The sequence below is a fragment of the Camarhynchus parvulus genome, chromosome 14 (assembly GCF_901933205.1).
Source record: "Camarhynchus parvulus chromosome 14, STF_HiC, whole genome shotgun sequence".
NCBI classification, from domain to species: domain Eukaryota; kingdom Metazoa; phylum Chordata; class Aves; order Passeriformes; family Thraupidae; genus Camarhynchus; species Camarhynchus parvulus.
This window is the reverse complement of record NC_044584.1, coordinates 4,304,285-4,324,512: the sequence shown is the minus strand read 5'-3', so window position 1 is coordinate 4,324,512 and position 20,228 is coordinate 4,304,285. Positions and strand designations below refer to the sequence as shown.

Genomic DNA, 20,228 nt, shown 5'->3' with positions numbered 1-20,228 from the left:
GTGTGAATTTCATATGTGAATTCCATACTCAGCTGAGCAAAGTGCTGCTTGTGAGGGTAAGATCATGAGGTGATGCAAGGAGGACATGACGGGGTAAGCAGTGGAGGGGTGGTTCCTGCAGAGGCTGTGCTCATGGTGTAGGCCCAGCTGCAGCACTTTCATGCAGAAAGAAAGGCACTGCTGCAGCGGTCTAGTTGCTAGGAGCACGTGCATAAATAACACCAGAGAACAATCTAAAATAATAAAGCAAGCTGCAGACCTTGACTATGAATTTTATTGACAGTGGCACAATACAGTTAACATGAATTCATCAGCCTTCCCAACTGAGGACAGACTTAACAGCAGCCCTCCTACACCACGTGTAGTGCCTCCAAAGAGACATGAAACAGGGCTGCTGTGAATGGAACAGTGAGAGAGAGCTGAGTCACTCTTCAGGAAATAATGGCTTTCAGTTACACACAATTACATGACAGTCCAAACTTTTTCATATGAAGAAAAATAAACAAGACCAAATTAACTTACAAGTTGTTACGAGACACTGAGGAACTGATTTCAAACTGCCGCTTTACGGCTGTGCCTGTTCGGCTTGCAGCAATGCACTCTGCATTACTGAGCCTCTAAGGACAAAAATACACTCACTGGCCACTCTGCCTTGTCATAAACCTTGCCTCTCATGCTGGAGGATCTTCTTCAGCTGGAAATCTCTGTGCTTCACTCGTGCTGGCAGAAGGACAGTGGGTGCTGCAGCAGATTTCCAGGGACAATGGCTCCTGTGCCCAGGGCACCCGTTCGTCTCACAGAGGAATCAAACAGCATTCCTTTTCTCACCAGCATTGGTGAGAACGGCAAAGGCCAAAAACTGGGCTGGAAAATGCTGGTGCCAATGTGCAGCTGGGGTCAGGAGAGAGCAAGAACTTCCCCATGGCAACAAAACCTTGATGGGAGTGCTTGTCAGCTGCAGAACCATTTACTGGGAATTCCTGTTCACTCTCAGTTTTGTGTGTTCCTGACATTACTGCTCTCTATTCCAATCCATTATCAGTCCTTTGACTGGTTTGATTTTTCTAATTTCTGTGATATTGTTACTGAAGCCTAATCCAGTGAGAGAGTGTGGCTCACGTACTCCTCACTCTTCATTTGCTGTATTTGAAGTATCTCTGTGTGTTTTGGATTAAGCTCCATGCTCACATACATCGATCTCTCACCAAGTTTCCCAGTGCTGGAGACTTTTCTATTCCCTCCCTCAACCCAACAGAGTCAGTGGGAGGTTTAGAGCAATGTCTGTGTGGTTATTTAGACATTAACTCCTTTTATCTGCCAGTTACTGATGCCCCAAGCTCGGCATAGAGCTGGCACAGCAGCAGCACCCTGGGGGAACTGCCCCACATGGGGAAACGCGTGGAAATGGATGTTCTGTCCATCTGTGCCTTGTCCTGCATCGCCTGGGGAACCACTGTGTTCTGCTGAGGTGCTTGATGAGACGGTGCCTGGAACTGCTGTGTGTCACTGGGATAAAGGCTGCATCAGTGTGTGGGACCTCACTGCTCCCCACCCTCCCCAGCCAGGAGGCAGCAGCGACGAGGGGTTCATCTCCTCTACCACGCTGCAGAGGGACAGCAAGAGGACACGGCCTTAACCTGAGACACGGGAGGTTCAGATTAGATATCAGAAATTGCTTGTTCACTTTTCAGGTGGTCAGGCTTTGGGAGGGGCTGCCCAGGGAGGTGGTGGAGTGCCCATCCCTGGGAGTGTTTGCGAGGTGTTTGCTGGCACCGGGGTTTTGGGTTTTAGGGGTTACGGCGGCAGTGCTGCTGGAAGGCTGCACTGGATGATCGTAAAGGTCTCTTCCAGCCTTGGTCACAGAATCTCCTGAGCTGGAAGGGACCGGCAGGGATCAGCCAGCACAACTTCAGGCTGTGCAGAGGACACCCCAGCAATCCCACCCTGTCCATCCCTGGCAGCGCTGCCCAAAGGCTCCTGGGGCTCTGGCAGCCTCGGGCCGTGCCCATCCCTGGGGAGCCTGGGCAGTGCCAGCACCCTCGGGGGGAAGAACCTTGCCCTGAAATCCATCCCATATCCATCCATGCATCCAATCCATCCCGGGCACAGCCGAAATGATGATTCCGTGACTCCGTGACCCGAACGGGACCCGGCCCGAGGCTCCCGTGCTCCCAGCCCCGAGGAGCGGCCCGGGACGGGCTCGGGGTCCCGCTCCCTGTCCCTGTCCCGCTCCCCCGTGCCGAGATCCCGCTCCCGCTCCCGTTCCCCAGCTCCCGGCCCCGATCTCCCCGTTCCCCCGTACCTGTCCCGTTCCCCTGTTCCCGCTCCCCCAACCCCGGCCCCGTTCCCCCGTTCCCGCTCCCCCGTTCCCGTTCCCCCGTTCCCGCTCCCCCACCCCCGGCCCCGTTCCCCGTTCCCGCTCCCCGTTCCCGCCCCCCTCCCCCCCCGTTCCCGTTCCCCCCCGTTCCCGCTCCCCCCGTTCCCGGCCCCGCTCCCCCCGTGCGGGCGCCCCGGAAGCGCGGCCGGGGCGGGTTCGCTTCCTGCGCGCGGGGCGGGCGGGCGGCGGCGGCAGGAAATGGCGGCGGAGCTGCGGCTGCAGCTGCCGGGCCCTCCCGCTCCGCAGCGCCGGGCTCAGCCCGCCTAGAGCCGCCGGCCGCGCCGGGCCCGCGCCGCAGCCTCCGGGACGGACTCCGAGCACTTTACATACATGAGGTACCGGGGCGGGCGGTGCCGGGCCGGGCGGGGAAGGGCCGGGCGGCGGGCAGCCCCGCGGAGCCGCGGCGGACGGGATCGGGCTCCCGCGGCAGCGCCGCCGCCGGAGGGGCCGCCCGGAGGGGCCGCGGCGCCCGCCCGGAGCGGTGTGTGCCGGTCCCCCCGCCCGGGCCGAGCCGTGCCCTCCCCGGCTCGGAGTTGGCGCTGCGGGGCCGGCGGCGCCCGGGGCCGCCGGTGCGGCACGGAGCGAACCGGAGCGGCACGGAGCGAACCGGTGCCGCACGGAGCGAACCGGTGCGGCACGGAGCGAACCGGTGCCGCGCTCGAAGCGCGCTGGCGGCTGAAGTGATGCAGCAGAATCGTTTTCCTTAAAGTCCTTGAGACGGCGGAGTGCGGGGAGGGCGCGGGGATGGGTGCGGGGCGCCGGGATGCAGATGGGCTCCGGTGGCCGGTGTGGGCACAGGGATGCTGCCGGGGGCACACGGGGCTGGCACGGGCACGGCTGGCACGGGCACGGCTCGCCCGCCCGGGGGACCCCGCCGCCGGTCCCCGGGATCCCTGCGCTCCCCATCCCTCCTGACCAACCCCACCTGGAGCTCCCGGTGCATCCTGACCCGCACCGGTTTTATTTTCCTGCTGCATTGCTGTTGACATGGAAACCAATGCCACTTTCTGTTGCAGAGAATTGGAAGCTAAAGCTACCAAAGAAGTCGAAAGAAAACTAAGCAGGTAAGAGACTCATTTAAATTCCCTCCCACTATTCAGATGGAAAGGTGGCCTAGGGCTAGGAGTAGTTGTGGGCTTTATCGGGAGCTTTAATCTCTTGTTAATTGTAAGGATAAAAAAAAATCTGAATTTGAAAACGCTGTCTATTGCATGGGGAAATAGACAGCGTTTGAACGCTGTCTATTGCAGGCTTAGTTAATTCTGTAGACTAAACACCTTTTTTGCTGTTTTTTTGTTGTTGTTGTTGTTTAAGAATTTCAGATGTTTAATACCGTTTCTTTAACAGGGGAGGTTTTTGAAGAGAAAAATAACTTTTCTGCACTAAGTTGTAGTACCTAACAATAACTGAAAAATGAATGAAGGGTTTGGGGTTCTTTTATACACTTCAGCCAAATATTGCTTGGAGGCAAGACAGTTGTGGCAAGAACTGGAATAAATTCTATGTTGCCATATAACTACTGGCTCTGCCTCTTTTGCCATGAAGAGTTAGCTGGTGAATTTCCTGTTTACGTGTAGTTTTTAGAATGAGAGCTTAGCAGAATGGGCTGAGGAGTTAACTCCTTAACTGGGGAGTTCAGGGTCACGTTGAGGGAAGAATTCTGTGCCTTAAGGTGTATCGCTTTTGTGTTTAAGCAGTTGTTTCTTCTGCACCGTTTGGTTTTGGTCAGGTGACTTTCTCGCAAGTATCCGCTCTATGGGTTACATTCTTTGTTTTCAGCTTCTGTCCTGCTTCCTTTTTGGGTTCTTTTTCAGTTAGACCTTTAAAGGCCTTTTGCTAGTGATCCGTTAAAGGGATTTCCACTGGGGCCATTTGAGATGTGCCCAAACCCTGAGTGTAGCAGATAGAATCTCAGGTTTGGTGCCCTGCTTTTTTCCTTCTCTCCTGTGCCCGAGCAGTCTCCAGCTTCCAGGGTGAGCTGTGATTGGACTGTGAAAACTGAAAACTGCTTTGCTTCCCCCTGCTCTCAGTGCGTGTCTTCCTTTTGTTTTTTTTTTTTTTATTTTATTTTGGTAATACACTTAAGCGTGAATGATTTCTCCCAGGTTGTTGTTGAAATACAGGGAATAATTGGGGTGCCTGGGAACCTCTGAGGTACCTTGGGCACGTTGCTGTTAACCCCTTAGAGTTCAGGGACTCGCTGCAGTCGCCATGCCAGAAGTGATCTCAGAACTGTTATTCAGAGTGACAGAGTGCTGAGTTCAGAGCACTACTTGGTGCCAGTTATAGTAAGTCAGGAGATCTTCGCATTTTTATGACCTTAGCAGAGATCTTGTCATGCTGGCCGGCAGTGCTGAGAGTGAGAGGAAGTGAAAGGAAACTACCGCGCTTCCAAAATTCGGTGCTTGGAGAGTCAGTTCTGCTATGGAACGGGTCCCCGTGTCTCTCTGACACAGAGCAGTATGTTTTATTCATTTAAAAGATTCAGAACTGGTTTGAAGTTCACATTAATGCCCCGGCTGGTTTATGTTTAGCCAGGGAGCTCTCGTTGTGTGAGCACACAGCTGATAAACCACGGCATGCCTGCGCTGGATAGACCTGATTAATTGTTTTACTGGGGTACAGCTCAGCAGATAGCCCTCGTTCTTCCTCCAATGTCATTATTTACTGGCTTATTAAATTTGCAGCGACCTAGTCGAACTGTAAAAGAGCAAATATCCTTTCCTGGCAAGGTACATAGACCTGTGAAATCTGAAATCTCAGATTTCACAGTGTGAACTCCACGGGATGTTGGCTTTGTTTTGTGTTCTGAAGTCACTTCTGGAGTTTATGCTTATAAATTAATGGGTAGCAAATACACTTTTTAATCTTGCTGGGAATATTGGCCTAGACTGTGGGTTTGTGATAGGAAAAGTATTACAGCTTTCAGTGCAGCTTGCTTATCCCGGTGGAGTGATTCCTGTTTTACACTCAGGATTAGCATTTGGCTTGTCTGGCCTTTTGGAAAAGAATCCTCATTTGGTCGGTGTTCTCTCTAAAATTCATACATGCCTGGTGCTGTGCAAATACTCCTGGTCTCAAAAATCAGCTTAGTGCATGACTCGCGACAGTGATTCAAATAAATCCATCCACACTCTGTTGTGGCATCACGTTACAAATTAAATGTCACCCGATCAGCCACAACAAGAGTGTCTGCTGTTAACTGGGGAAATCCAAGAGTTAAATTTGGTTAAAATCAGGACTGCTACAAATCACCATTTAGTTCTTCTGATTTAAGGAATAACTTTTCGATTCTGTTTGGTAAACAGGGCTTTCCTGCCTCATTTATGTGGAACTGAGAGAAGGTAAATATCTGAAATACATTGACAATCATGTTCCCAAACTCAGGGCTTTGACTGTTGCTTCACAAGCATGCAAGCCATAGGGAAGAGTCTCCATTGCTTCCATTCACCTGTGATTCTGCCCACCTTGGTTGCAGGCTGGCCATGTGTTGGGAGAGCAAGCTTCTCACCTCTAGCTTCCATCCATGTGCTCTGTAAAGTTACTGCTGTACAACTGATTTTTATGCTTTCATGTAATAATAACTGCCATATTTCTGTGATATTTTTCTTATCTGCTGCAGGGAAAACATAGAGCTGGCCCAGTGATAGAGACATATAAACCAGGGAGAAATGTAGTTGTTTCTGTTGATGTGTAAGCATTTGATTTTCTGTTGGGTTTCTGGGGGTGGGTCTTTTTCCTGATAAACTTCATGTGGAGAGATATCTGCTGTGCAATGGGAAGAGTTCATTGCAGAGAAAACGTTCTGTTCATGCTTTCAGGACCTTTACAGACACTTGGGTAAAGTGACACATCCCTTTCTGTTCCACACACACCTCTGAGGCTGTGCAGGGCTGCCAGGTGTCCCCGTGGGGCCCCTTTGGTGTTCCAGGGTTGCAGCAGCCCCTGTGCAGCAGTGCTGCCTCTGCAGCAGCAGCACTGCAGCAGCCTGGAGAGGGGCAGGTTGGTGCTGGGCTTGAGCTGCTGGTTGTGGAGGAGCAGTTTAATCTGCCTTCCTGGTTCCTCATTTGTTACAGGAAGATAGGGATTGTTTATGGCTGCTGCTGGAGTCCTGTGTAGCTGGATGATAAACTTCTTGGGAAAGACATCTGTCTTTTGTCTGCTTGTGTAGCAGCAAACATCTTGGGTGAAACTCAAGGGCAAAACCATCACCAATATTCCAGAACTCTGGTCCATGTGCAGTCCTTGTATTTGGGAGCATCGTTCTGATGAGCCAGTTTCTGTGTCAGGGAGATGGGAAAGCTGAGTGGATCCCAGGCAGTGGCAGACGTGGTAGGTAGGATTCTGTCGCTTCCCTTTTAGGGTGGAAATTTAAAAGACCTGAGGTATTTAAAAGCAAAAAAGAAAGTAGCTGATACACATTTTCTAATTAATTATTCATTGAAGTATTTTTTTCCAGTTTTTAGCTTGGCAGCACCTCTCCTCTCCGTTAATAGCTGGAAAGAACACACACACACACACGTCTGGAAATGAGTGGGTTTGTTTTGTTCTCACTGCCTGAGGCTCTCAGTGCTCCCAGGAACACGCTGGGTGGCTTCAGGTGCCAGAGCTTTTCCATCTGAGGCACTGGCAGGGTTTGTTGGGATTATTTTGTTAACTTCAGAGTACTCGTGTCTATTTCATAAACTCCAAGCGCTCCTTTGGTGTAGTGTGCTGGTTTGTGGATGGCATTGATAAAGGAATTGTAGGATCCCATTTTAATCAAAATACACATTTTATAATTGATTTTTGTAGAATGCTGGTGAGTAGGAAAGCTAGCTGTTGGTTTTTAGAGAACCTGAGAAATCTCGTTCCTTGGCAATTTTATGTAATTGTGTCTTTTCAAAAAATTGAGACATGAGGGAACTTGTAGGTCAGAATACAGAAGATTTATGAGTCTCAGGAACATTTCAAAGTCTGTGTAGAAGATCAGCTGTAGGTTGAGCACGTGGTGCTGTCTTTGCAGAATTGTTAAACATCTTTCAATCCCTGATACTTACCTGTAGCTACCTGGCAGTGTTCCACCTGTAGCACTGCAAGTTAATTTATAACTAGAAGAAAAGAAAATGGTAGAAAGGATTGATTTATTTATTTATAAAAATTTCATATGTCCATCACTGGAAATTTTACACTGGTTTCAGAAGCTGCTGTGTATAATCACTTCTAATTCTTACTTGTGTGTTTGCTCCATACCTCTGTTCATCCCTCCAGTGATGGGAGCTCACAGTTCTTGCGACCATCATTTCCTCAGTGTGGGGACAGAATTTTGATTTTATTGTGGCAAAACATGTTACACTTAGATAAACTGTAACAGCAAAGATAGCAAAGCTGCACAAACATTAATTACTTCATCCTCAGCCTATCTGCCAGGGGAAATACGGGTGAACTTGATTTTGCTCTTCTGCAACATAAGAATAAAGGTTAACCATGTCTGTTTCAGCCTGTGTATTTTTACAATGCTAAGCTGGAGCTTTAGAAATTAAAGATTAATAGTACTTTTTTTTCCAAGAAGTAAAGTAATAAGCAAAGCACGTTTTGATACAAATATTACCTGAAATGTTTGCAGTTAGAGCATGACAGCTTTTTCGACTTCAGAAGCCAAATAACAAATCAGGCCATACAAAAATAAAATGCCTTGTGCTGTCTTGATAAACTGTCTTAGAAGACTAAAAAGTTGGTTTTGTTTCTTTTGGGTTTTTTAATAGCTTAATTGAGGAAAGCATTTTAGTAGTTTGTTGGGTTTTTTTCCTCTGTCTACAAAGAAGAATTGTGCTGGGGTACACAATTGGAACAAAAATTTGCTGTTAAATAAATAACGGTAAATATTTATCTGACCCTCGGTCTGCTTAAATTTATGCAGATAACAGCAGCTTCTCCTTGCCCATCTTCAGAGCCATTAAATGTGCAGTCTCTCCTGAGATCAAGATCCATTTTCATTTTGCCTCACTTGAAAATAAAGCACCTTTCAAGTTAAGCTGTTGAAACCGGAGGCCTTTGTTCTGTCTCCGATGTGGATTTCTTATTGCCGGGGTGTTTTATTTTCACTTGATCTAAATTGAAAAATATGGTTTGCATTTCTGCTCAGGCCGTTTAACCTTGAGCGAGCTAATCCCGTTACCCAGGAGGAGAAGGACATTGCCTGTGCTCTGCTGGAGGCTGGATGTGTGCTGGGGAACCACAGAGCTGTTTATAAATTCACCTTACCATTGGAATGCTCCCTCCCTGCTCTTCCTGGGCCAGCTGATGAGCAGCGTGCTGCTGCGAGCACTTTGGCCACACAAGGTCTCTGGATTAAAGCTGCCAGGTGTGGGGGAAGCCCAGCAAAGGAACCTGTTCATGTTGGCCACACAAGGTGGATGGATTAACAGGTGTAGAGGAAAGCCCAGCAAAGGAACCTGTTCATGTTGGCCACACAAGGTCCCTGGATTAAGGCTGCCAGGTGTGGGGGAAACCCAGCAAAGGAATCTGTTCATTTTGGCCACTCAAGGTGGATGGATTAAGGCTGCCAGGTGCGGGGGAAAGCCCAGCAAAGGAACCTGTTCATTTTCTGGCTCTGTGTGGTTTCCACGAGCCTGGATTGCTGTGGTGGTTCCTGTGCAGCTGTTGCTGGTGTGTCTGCAGGAGCAGGGGGCTGTGAGTCCAGGGGATAAATGGGAAATGGCACGTTCCACTTCTGCTCCTCAAGGAGCGGTGTCAGAAATGGAGCTTGTTTTGTGTTCCAGCAGAGGCTGGAGCCAGAGGCATCAATCCCATCACCTGCTGGCTGGTGAGAGGGCCCTGCATTTCTGTGCTGGGAAGAATAAAGGGCACTCGTGCTTCCAGCTGCCAGAAAGGGAAATTCAGGTGTCCTGCGTGAGACTCTGACGACTTAGGAGGCAAATGTGAATTTTTGTCTCCGGTTTAAATTTGTGTATGAGAGTGGTGAATAGGCCTGTCTTACTTGAAGGGTTAAGTTTTCAGGGAAGGGCAGGGACAGGAAGGGCTTTGCTGTTGCTGCTTAGTTGTACCAGCTGAGTTAGTTTTGCTCTGAGATTTGATGTTATAGTGGTAATTAATACTCTTAAAAACTCATAATGAACTATAGGTGGATGGTTTTTATCTAGGGAATACCTAGACTTCTGATCCTAATTGTAGGGGGGTTTATGTCTCCTAAGTTTGCATTGTAATCTAAAATCTGGTTGTCTTGAAAAGATAAAAATTGAATTAACACTCTGTCAGGATTTAGGAGTTCTGTTGTTCCTATGTGACAAAAACCCAGTGATGCTGTGGTGGAATATTCCAGAGATATTGGTATGTTAGTTGTTAGCATCTGTATTCCCAAAGTGAAATGTAATTGTGTTGATTTAACTGTAGCAGGATTGATGAGGTTTTTTTCCTGTGAAAATACTACTTTGCATTCTGCTTGCTGTTGAATGTGCTACAGCTTTCTTCTAAAAGCAGAATGATTTTTCAGTTAATGCAGTTTTGGCATGTGACAGACTGAAATTTGTTACACAAAACAAGTGCTGGTGGCTGCTCAGGTTGTTACAGCTGCTGTAACCCAGCAGGCCCAGCCCAGCCCTGGGTTCCCAAGGAGCAAACCAGGGCTCTGCTCTGAGTGGAAGGAGCTGTGCCTGAGCTGGGTACTGGCAGGAAGGGGCTGGGATCTCTAGGAGCTCTTTCCTCTGTGCTGGTTCCACACCTGGTGCTGTTCTCAGTTCAAATTGCCTGTTAAAATTTAGCCTGTCCCAAAGGAACCCAAACTGAGGGTCAGTATCACCAGCATCCCCGTGGTTCCAAATGCTCAGGGTGTGACAGAGGAGCAGAGCTGACTGCAGTGTCACCTTTGTAATGCACGGATGTCACTGCAGGTTAATCATTGCCTCACATTTGCACAGGGACGAGGGATTGCACTAAATGGAACTGGCCAGCTGGAATTGTTTCTGCAGTTAGGTGTCTGACCTCTTAGTTGTCCATGAAATCATTTTTGAGACCTAATTGTAAATGCAAGATTGCTTTTGCAGTGAATCCTCCTCTGTGGATCTGCAGCCAGCTGATGGAGCTGTGATAAAATGCAAAATAGCCACGTTGTGCTTGATGGTTGTGATTCCTCTGGCAGTGTGCACGGGGTCTCAGAAATAACACTCCTGGCTAATTATTTTGCATACCTTAGCGCATCAGAAGCCCTTCTTTCTTAAAGAAGTAACTGCTGCTTGCTTTCTGTTATTAGAAAATCTCAAAAGCCAGAATTGGTCAGTGGCAGCTGATGCCTGCACTTGCTTTGAAAGGGGTTTGAGCTGAGTTAAAAGTAGAATTAACTGGTTGTTTATACATCTAGAAAAGTAATGAAAGTTTTAGTACCTGTGGACTGTCTTGTGGTTTAATACATTCAATTTGCATTGCTTCTGACAGGCTATCAAACTATCTTATTTAAAACTGGAGGTTTATGGGTGCTTTGGGGTTAAAACAGAGCCAGCTCAGTTTCCAGGCAGATACACACCGTGCAGTCACTGCCCCATAGTGACGTGGTTAGTTCTCTTTCTCCAAAACCTTTGGAAGTCCGTTTTTAAGCAGCACAGGCTGGGCGGTGCTGTGGCTGCTCAGGTTTGAGCAGAAAAGCTGTGTATGGAATGTCGTTAATTACCGCCCCGAGTTTTGGTTTCGCTTTTGCCCAGTTACGGTTTTGTTTCTCGCAGAGGGAGCTCTGAAATGGCCCTGCTGTGCCAGCTGTGCTCTGTGCCAGCTGTGCCAGCTGTGCTCTGCCCCTGCCCACCCTGGGTGGTTCCTGCAGAGGGGCTTTGGCATGGGGCACATGCACAGGGCTGTGTGGCTTAGGCTGCCTGCAGGAGCACTCCAGGCTGGCATGTGCACAGCTCAGGCACTCCGGTTCAGGGGAGATTAAACAACAACTGAATTTGCTGGCTTTTGAACCCAATTCAAGTCCAAGCTTCATTGTAAGCTTTGGGAGAAAGAGCTCCTTACATGTAGCTTGACACCACGTCTGCACTGGAAGTCCTGTCACTGGTGGCTTGCCCTGACAGTGACAGTCCCTGCAGAAATAGGATCCAATTAGAGGCAAAATCCCCCAGTTCCTTTATGTCACTGTGAAATAATTGTTCTAAAATGAATCTAAGTGTGTACAGATTGTATTTTGGGAGAGTTAATTACAAACTGTGTGGTTCAGGGATTTAGTGCAAGAAGAGGAAGAACAGTTGATGGAAGAAAGGAAAAAGAGAAAAGAAGACAAGAAGAAGAAGGAAGCTGCTCAAAAAAAGGTATGTGGAGCACTGAGAAGAAACCCCTGTGCTTGGAGGTGACTTGTTTCATCACTACTAAAAACAAGTGTTTTCTTATTAATGTAATGTTTTAAATTTAGCTGTACTGTCAGTTATTGAGAGGTAACTGACATGTTGAACATTGTAACTGGCTCTGTGTAGTTTCTTACAAAACTAAATTTTCATCTGGGGTGACCCTTCTATTTCTTGATGGTCAATTGTGCATGTCCATTTCGGAGGAGCAGAGTGACCCTGCTCAGCAGTTCTGGTTCCATTGCCTGATGCTGGCTGTGGCTCCAGGGTCAGACTGGTTTGGTTTACAGCCACAGCCTTGCCTGCAAACCCTCCCAGACCCCAATGGAGTCTGCAAGAGCCCAGCCTAAACACATTCACTGTGTTCTCCTGGGCACCAGCGCCCTGGCACAGAGGGCAGCCAGGAGCCCTGGCTGTGCCCCTTGCTCTCCAGGATCTCTCCAGGTGCTGTAGGTCATCAGAAACAGCAAAAAATGTTCTGGGAAGTTCTGAGTTCTCCTTCTCTGTCCATGGGCCGGTGCCAGGCTGAGGAGCTGGGTCACAGCTGGGCAGGGGCAGAGTACAAACTCTCCAGAGGAAGCTCTGAGTGTGCACAGGCAAGGCATTTTATCCTGTGATAAACTTGTATTCAAACAGATCTCTCATCTTGGCCGCAGTACAGGTGTAACCCGTTGCATCTTGCAAATGAAAGCCTTGAAGCTTTGGCATTTGCTCTCTTATTCTTTTCCATTTCCAGGTCACTCCCCCTTCCCTGCCCTGTTCTGCAATAAAAGTGGCAGCAGCTCTTTGCTTCCAGGCACAGTTTTTAACTCGCTTAAAACATCTTAATTTGCAAGTTTAATTTGGTCTGTTTCATGTAGTTATCTTTCAAATTAATTTTGTCTTCTATAACATTTAAACAGCTTTTCAAACATAAGGAATAATAGGCCTGGGTTGGTTAGAGAGAGGCTTCTGAAGTAGATAATTAAATAACTTGAAACCATTTAAAAAGAGGAAAGTCAAAAGCTAGCGTTGCTTTATGAAGTGGTATGTGTACATGTGGTTTCTCTCTTATCTGCAAAAATCACTGACGCTTCTTTTTTCTTCTTCTAGGCCATTGAACAAAAAATCAAAGGTAAGTTACTTTACAGTTAGTTCTACTCTGTGTATTAGTTCTGGGGTTTAAAATACGTTGAATCAAATGTTTCACCTGAAATCTCCTCCCAATGGGATAAATGGGACCCTTGAGACTTCAGCTGCACTTTCTCAAAGTGACCACAGAAGTCTAGGAGAGTAACAGCAAAGGGTTTACCCAGGGATTGGAGTTGCTGATCTTCCTGTTTTCCATTCTTATTTACTTACAGAGCACCAGGCATAGACCTAACACCTGAAGTTCCTTCCCTGCTTGCTTTTTTCCTTCCCCTTTTTGCTTTGTTTGAAAAGTGCACCAACACTTCAGAATAACTGTGTGTAGGATGGATCTGTTGGAAACTTAATAACTTAATTTACAGATATTCTGAGTGCAGCTGGGATTGGGAGCATGTGATGGACAAGTAATTAATGTGTCCAGTTTTACTCCTGTGTATGGGGGGCTCACCCTGCAAAATGATCAGGGTGCCAGTACCCACGAGCTGTAATTTCAATATTCACTGTGGTTTTCTGGGTGCTTGTGGGGTTTGTATGGATCTGCATCCCAACCAGCTTCTAAAAAGGGTAAAAAAGCTTCTTTGCACTTTCTCTTGAGTTGGAGCTCCTCACCTGCTCATTGGCAAGTGCACAGTAACTGCTGAGGCGGCCGTGTGCAGTGCTTGCTGAAGTTTTCTGGGAGCTCTGGTTTAATGTAACATTTACTGGGCCAGTGGCTGATGCTCCAGTCCTGCTTAGCAGAGATGGAATCCTGCTGGAAAAGTCAAGAAGTGCTGGAAGAGATGGGCTGGGGGGCAGGGGGCTGGCAGGGGGCACGCAGTGCTGGGAGCAGGCAGGGACACAAGAGCCATCCCCAGGGTGGGTGATGGGAGGGGAGCAGGCAGGCTGTGCCCAGGGACACTGCCCTGGGGCTCTGCAGCACCATTGCCAGGGCTGGCCTGGCATTTCTGGGTGCAGGGGGTACTCTGGTGGGTGTGCTTCAATGGGAAAGTACCTGGACTGAGGAGGAGCCATGGGTTTGTGGTGTGGGAGGATGAGGGGAGAGAGCTCCTGAGGGCAGCTGTGCTGCTGGGACTGGGACGTTGTGCTGCCTGCTGATGGGGAGGCTGAGGGGTTGCTTTGGAAAAGGGATTGCTGGAGGCAGAGGGAGCTGCAGGAGGCTGTGCAGCATTCCTGGAGCTGCTGGCAGCAATGGAAGCTGCTGTGTGTGTGCCCCTCCATCCTCTGAGCTGCATCTGGCTGCCCAGGGGTCCCACTGCAATCCACTGGGAGTTCCAGGTTTGTCTTTGGGCACAGGACAGCAATTTAAAATAAAACAAATTAAATAAAATTGCTGGAAAACTATTATAATTAATAAATACTCTTCATTTGTTCTTTAGCATGCCCTTTTTCAAGCAGTGCATGGAATTGTGCTTGAATACAGGCTAAGGGTTGGTTTTGTTCTGTACACTCCTGCCATAAGGCTTCCGGGATCATAGACCAGATTTACAGAATTATGAAGATGTCTGGGTTTGTTCTGGAGTGACAGAACATGTCTGAGCAGACAGTGAAGAAGGAAAGCCAGTGAAGAACACTTTGCTGTATAATAAGGAGCACTTGGTGTGCCCATTTGACCCGTGTGCTTGGGCTGCGCTGGCATCACAAGCAAAGGGCTAAAAATAGCATGGAGCAGGAGGGCAGGAATTCTGCTTGGGAGGCTCCCCAGCGGGAATCTTCACATGGAATGAAAATGTCTTTCTTCTGAAGGACAGAGTAATTAAACATTTTTTGATTATTATTATTTTTCTGCTTTGAGAGAAACATTTGCTGATGGAAGTGTTAAGTTTCAACTTAATGATGTTGGAATTATTTAAAGGGTATTTTATAAAGTTCAGCAGGGATTTAGAGTTGTCAGAGAAACATAAACTGGCGGTGCTGTGGAAGAAAAGATATCATGAGATGCAGATACACAACTTTTTGCTACAGTTTCTATAGGAACAAAATCTGAAGCTTGTGTTGCACATGGCTCTTGCCTTGTTTCACCAATTTGCCTCCTTGTGTTCAGGATGCAAATTAATGTTTCATTAGTCTCCAAGTTTCCATCACGTTAGTGTCTTAAATAATTTATTCTGTGCATGAGCTGAAGATAAAATACAAGAGTATAGGATCTCTAAATAATTCAGAATTATGTGCCTCTTTCAGAAAAGAGGCTGGTTAAGGTGCTGGGGCTGGGAAGGGAGGGTATTTCTTGGTTTTAAGTGTAGTTTGGACAGCTCCAAACTGTAGTTTTATCTAAGGAAGAAATTGCTGTTGTACCAGCTGAAGCAGGTCCCAGCCTTCCTGTAAAATGGCAGGAACCTTCCAAGGAAGTTCATGGAGCTGGGGTTTTCCTGTTCAGGACTGGGAATTAAAGTAATGAGAAAGATGCTAACAACAACGTTTCTGGTACCAGCAGCAGTTTAATACCATAGTATTGCAGTCAAAAATGCACATGTGGCATTCCTGCAGATTTCAGGGATTCTGACCTGCCTGGTTTGATCCAGCTGGTGTCATTAAAGGAGGGAAGAGAGGTTGGGACAGTTAGAGGCCAGTCTATTAGTTAGTTGCTAAGTGGAAAGTTTATCTCTTTGTGCAGCAGCTGGCACAGCATGTGCCTTCCCAGTTCTTTTGTACCAGGTATTCTAGGAAAAAATAAGTATAATCTGAGTTCCTATTTGTTGAAAATACTGTAGAATTGTCAGTTGTGGTGTTCCTCCTAGCATGGCAGAATATGTCCTTGTGCTGTGCTTGGGGTCAGAGCTGTTGGATACAGACAAGTCAGTCCATTATCCCAAATTTCCCAGCCCAGACCCTGCAGGCAGCCCAGCGCCCAGGGCAGTGCTGCTGAGCCCTGCACTGAGGGAAAGGCTGTTCCAGCAGCAGCTTTGAGCTGGGCTCTGTGTGCGCTGTGGGATGGGAGCCCAGAGGGGCTGAAATGCCCTGTGCACAGTGGGTGTATGGATGGGGACTGTGGGAGCTCACAGGGGCTGAAATGCCCTGTGCACACATGGATGTGTGGATGGGGACTGTGGGAGCCCAGAGGGGCTGAAATGCCCTGTGCACACATGGATGTGTGGATGGGGACTGTGGGAGCCCAGAGGGGCTGGAATGCCCTGTACACAGAGGGTGTATGGATGGGGACTGTGGGAGCCCAGAGGGGCTGGAATGCCCTGCACACAGTGGGTGTATGGATGGGGACTGTGGGAGCTCACAGGGGCTGGAATGCCCTGCACACAGTGGGTGTATGGATGGGGACTGTGGGAGCCCAGAGGGGCTGGAATGCCCTGCACACAGTGGGTGTATGGATGGGGACTGTGGGAGCTCACAGGGGCTGGAATGCCCTGTACACAGAGGGTGTATGGATGGGGACTGTGGGAGCTCACAGGGGCTGAAATGCCCTGTGCACACATGGATGTGTGGATGGGGACTGTGGGAGCCCAGAGGGGCTGGAATGCCCTGCACACAGTGGGTGTATGGATGGGGAGGAATGGATGGGCAGTGCCCAGCGCTGGGCTGGCTCTGGCTGTGGGGCTCAGGGGAGCAGCACGGGCTGGAGCTGCAGCCCAGAAAGTGCCACTTTCATTGCAGAACAGAGTCAACTGAATTGCCCACTGAAACGGAAAGTGCTCTAAAAATAGCTGGGTGTGGAATTGAAATCTTTGACTCATATTTCCCACCTTGGAAACTTCTTATGCTTGTTCTTCTCCGCGAAGCGGAATGGCCCGAGTGCACAGACCCTGCTGGGTTTTGTCGGGGCTTTCGCCTGCCTTACTCTGCTTTTCCTGATTGGAAAACCTCTCCTGCTAGCTCCTAAATCCGGGGGGTGACCAGAGGAATGCAGGGGACGGGCCTGCGGCCGCAGGAAGGGCGCGCTCACCTCCGTGCGGATCTGCAGGGGTTAAAGCCTTGGCAAACACGAGATATTTTCCAGAGCAGCTCCGAGCTCACAGCTGCGGCCATTTTTCCAGCAGGAAAATTCTAGCACTACATCTTCGGTGTGTGTCAGCCCGAGAGGCAGGCTCGCTGCGCTCGCCCTGGGGCTGGCAGCCCTGCCGCGCCGGGACATGTCGCGCCGGGCGGGTTTCGGGGGGCAGCTCCGGCAGCGGCAGCAGCTCCCGGGGGAGGCAGCGGGTCCCTGCCAGCCGGGCGCTGCTCTTTGTGCGGGGCAGCAGAGCATCTGAGCTCCCTGCGCCGCTCGCTCGTGCGCCTGGCCCGAGCTGCTTTCCGTCTGCATTAAAGTTCCTCCAGCAGCTGCCATTTTTTTATTGGAGGGGGAGTGCGAGTCCCCGGGCCCCTGCTCCAGGAGGAGTTGGCAGGCAGCTCCTGGAGCAGTAAAATGACACCATGCTTCTCCTCCATTTTCTAATGAAATCTGCAGAGTGGGAAAGCAACACAAGTTGGAAGCGTCTTTCTTTGGAATCTCTCTGTAAACTGTAACTCCACCATCCCCTGCTCTGAGGGTTTGCAGCAGGTTTGTTCTTTATGAAAATCTGTCATTTTTAATACTAGTTTCTGTAAACTTGCTGTTGCTAGTCAATTAACTGTGGTAAACTGTAAGTCTGTTAATATTATCTTTTTGCCTTAATACAATTCAAAATAAAATGCTGGTGTGTAGAACAAACTTTTATTAACAAGCAACTAGTCTAGAGCAAATTAAGATATTAAAATAATGATTATGGGGTGCTGGAATTCATAGTAGCCATGTTGGAATATTAATGTATTATTTAGCCTTCTGAGAAGTTGTGGAGCAGAAAATGTTGGACAGGGAGAATTTTATAGCTTAAAACTTACTCTGTGGTTCTCAGGGAAGCAAAGGCAAGGGAATTCTGTTGCACTTTGGATAATTTCAGTTGAAAATTAGCATATAATTGTGGACTCTGTATATTCTGTAGCCTAGCCCTGGGACCTGGCAAGTGTGTTATACAATATGCTGCTATCATAGTAGATGGAATTGCCATGTTTGCTAAGGAAACAAATGCTCAGAATATATGTGAAATATAATATTCATGAGCTGTTAGAGAAGTGCTGTTGGTGCTGTGCCTTAGGGCTGGCTGGGCAGCGAGTACCTTGTTTATTTGGTGCACTCCTTGATAGTCAAAAGTGATTTGAGTTCCTGCAGGTCCCTTGGGGTCGGTTCTAACACACTTGGTCCTAAAGTAGCTTTAACTAGGAAAGCAAAGTGTTAGGGGTGCCCTGGGCGTGCTGCTGGCAGCCCTGTCTGGGTGTCCAGGGGATGTCAGATGGAAATGATTTCACTGCACCCCCAGCAGCAGTGGTGCAGGGTGCAAGTGGCAGGGAAGCAGAAGTGGCTCAGTGTTACGGGCTGCTGGATGTTGTATTAAAATCTCCTCAAGCGAGGGTGTTTGTGTTTTCTGCTTCAGGTGACAGTGGCAGGAGAAGGACTGGAGCAGTGTGTGCCACAGGCTGGAGTGTGTGTGTGTGTGTCCTGCATGGGGCTGTGGCCCCAGCACTGCTCTGGGGCTGCAGGAGGGATTTTCTGTGTGCCACTGTCAGCTCAGCTCAGCTGGATGTGCTCCAGGCTCTAAAGGGTCATCCTTGCAAGCAGCTGGGGCAGGGGGCACAGGGAGAGCACCAAGAGTTAGGGTTTGGGCACTGCTTACACAGCTTGTGGAGTGTGAACAAACGTGGTTTAATTTCAGAGCTTGTTGCAGTACCTGGACACAGAAAAGTTCAAAGTCCTTCTGCATGCAGTTGTCAACAAATTCTAGCAATTTGGTTAAATAGCACCTCTCCCCCCCTTCAGGGCTTAGTCACTCTGTTACTTTATTTATCATGCAAGAAATTTTAGAAGCACCAAATGAAATAGATTCGTTTAATATTATTTCCTACTTGTGAAGTTCAGTTTTGAACCAGAAGTCAGAATCACAGTTTGTTGTCTCATTATGTTCATCAAAATATTTTGCAAGGAACCAGTTGCCTTCCCTTAATATAGGGAACAGCTGAAATTAGGGAAATCTGAAGTGGTGGTTGTGATCTTTATCAACTTCCCAGTTATCTAATAGCCTTTTGATACCTTCTATTCCCTGTATAATAGAATACAATACAATAAATTGAGTTGTGTCCTGGTCCTTCCTCTCCTTAATTCTGTCCCTCTGCAGGCAGCTGTGAGCTGGGAGAGTTGTGTCCCTGCTGTGCCCCACAGGAGCTGGGGGCCCTGCAGGGGCAGCTGAGGTTGGGTGTCCTCACCCTGAGACTTCTGCCCCCCCATTTGTCAAACAAGGTCTCCAAAGTTTTTCTTTTCTGCTTCCCTTAAGCAGCCAAAATGCAATATTCCATTGAAACACAACTCAGATGCTGATTCTTCAGTGGCTTTTTTATTCTAAAGGCTTCTATTTCATGTTTTTCAGAATACGTAAAGTAGAAATAAACAGATTATATCATAAGTAGCACTGACAACATTCAAATTGATTCCTTAAACAAAAGCTCAAGTTTGTTTTTGTTTTTTGTTGTATTCCCATGACTCAGTTCCTGAAAGTGAATGATAAAATGGTCTTTAAACATATTTAAAAGGTTTTAAAAGCCCCTGAAAACTACACTCTCAGTCCTGCAGTAGCATTATTCCTGGTGCTGAGGGAGGTCATGGTCGAGTGTTGAGGTATCTTGGGAAGTTGCACAATAAATATTGGCACTTAACGCATATCTCATCCAAGGAATTTGCAGAGCACATTAACATATCAGTGCAGAGAGGAGGGGCAGAGCTGCCCTGCAGCTGGAGGGGTGGCAGCAGCAGCAGCAGTCCCACAGCAGGAGCTCAGAGCCCCTCCTGCCTGCTGCGCTGGCTCCCTGTGCCCAGCCTGCCCGGGCTGGGCTCTGGGGCTGGGGATGTCCGGGCTTGGTGCTCCCTCTGCCCGTGGTCTGACCTTCCCCTCGCCCTGCTGGGACATGCTGCTGGCACTGGGGTCACTGGGAGCTGCAGTTGCACATTTGGCATTTTCCCAGTGCCAGCACTGTCCTGCGTGCAGGAGCCTGTGCTGGCAGCCCTTCCTGCTGGCAGCAGTGCCTGAGGCCATGGATAACTCACTGTCCCTTTGCATGTTGGGCTCCCTAAAGCAGGGAGGCCTGAGCAGCATGCCCTGTAGGTCCTGTTTGCCCCCTGTTCTTTTTGGGCCAGGCCAGAGCAGTTTTCTATAGGTAATACTTACATGGGAAACTTAATTTTTTGATACTTGAACATTTTCTAAATAAAGGTTCAATGCTGCAATAAACTGCATAGTGCTGATTTGTTGGCAAAGGCTGTAGAAAGGTGGTTAGTGGCATCCTGTACCTGAGATAACTTGCTTAGGAGTGATAGCAAGGCATATTCCTGCTTCCAGGTCTGTGCCACTAAAGTGTGTCATTGTCATTGAGGGATAACAGAGCTT

At 48.5% G+C, this 20,228-nt stretch overlaps 1 protein-coding gene across 6 annotated transcripts in view; it reads left to right on the top strand.

The window, feature by feature from the left end:
* TNRC6A (trinucleotide repeat containing adaptor 6A) overlaps nucleotides 1–20,228 on the top strand; it is a 62,517-nt gene that overhangs the window by 17,715 nt on the left and 24,574 nt on the right. For 2 of the 6 annotated variants that reach the window (XM_030957834.1, XM_030957831.1), the window contains exons 1-5: nucleotides 2,565–2,712; nucleotides 3,394–3,441; nucleotides 5,686–5,721; nucleotides 11,580–11,670; nucleotides 12,796–12,817. In XM_030957834.1, coding sequence (XP_030813694.1) covers nucleotides 2,708–2,712; nucleotides 3,394–3,441; nucleotides 5,686–5,721; nucleotides 11,580–11,670; nucleotides 12,796–12,817 — 202 coding nt within the window. In that variant the 5' untranslated portion in view covers nucleotides 2,565–2,707. Of the gene's footprint in view, nucleotides 1–2,564; nucleotides 2,713–3,130; nucleotides 3,442–5,685; nucleotides 5,722–11,579; nucleotides 11,671–12,795; nucleotides 12,818–20,228 lie in introns of those variants that run through there. The other 4 variants (XM_030957833.1, XM_030957830.1, XM_030957829.1 and 1 more) reach the window with 3 other exon arrangements.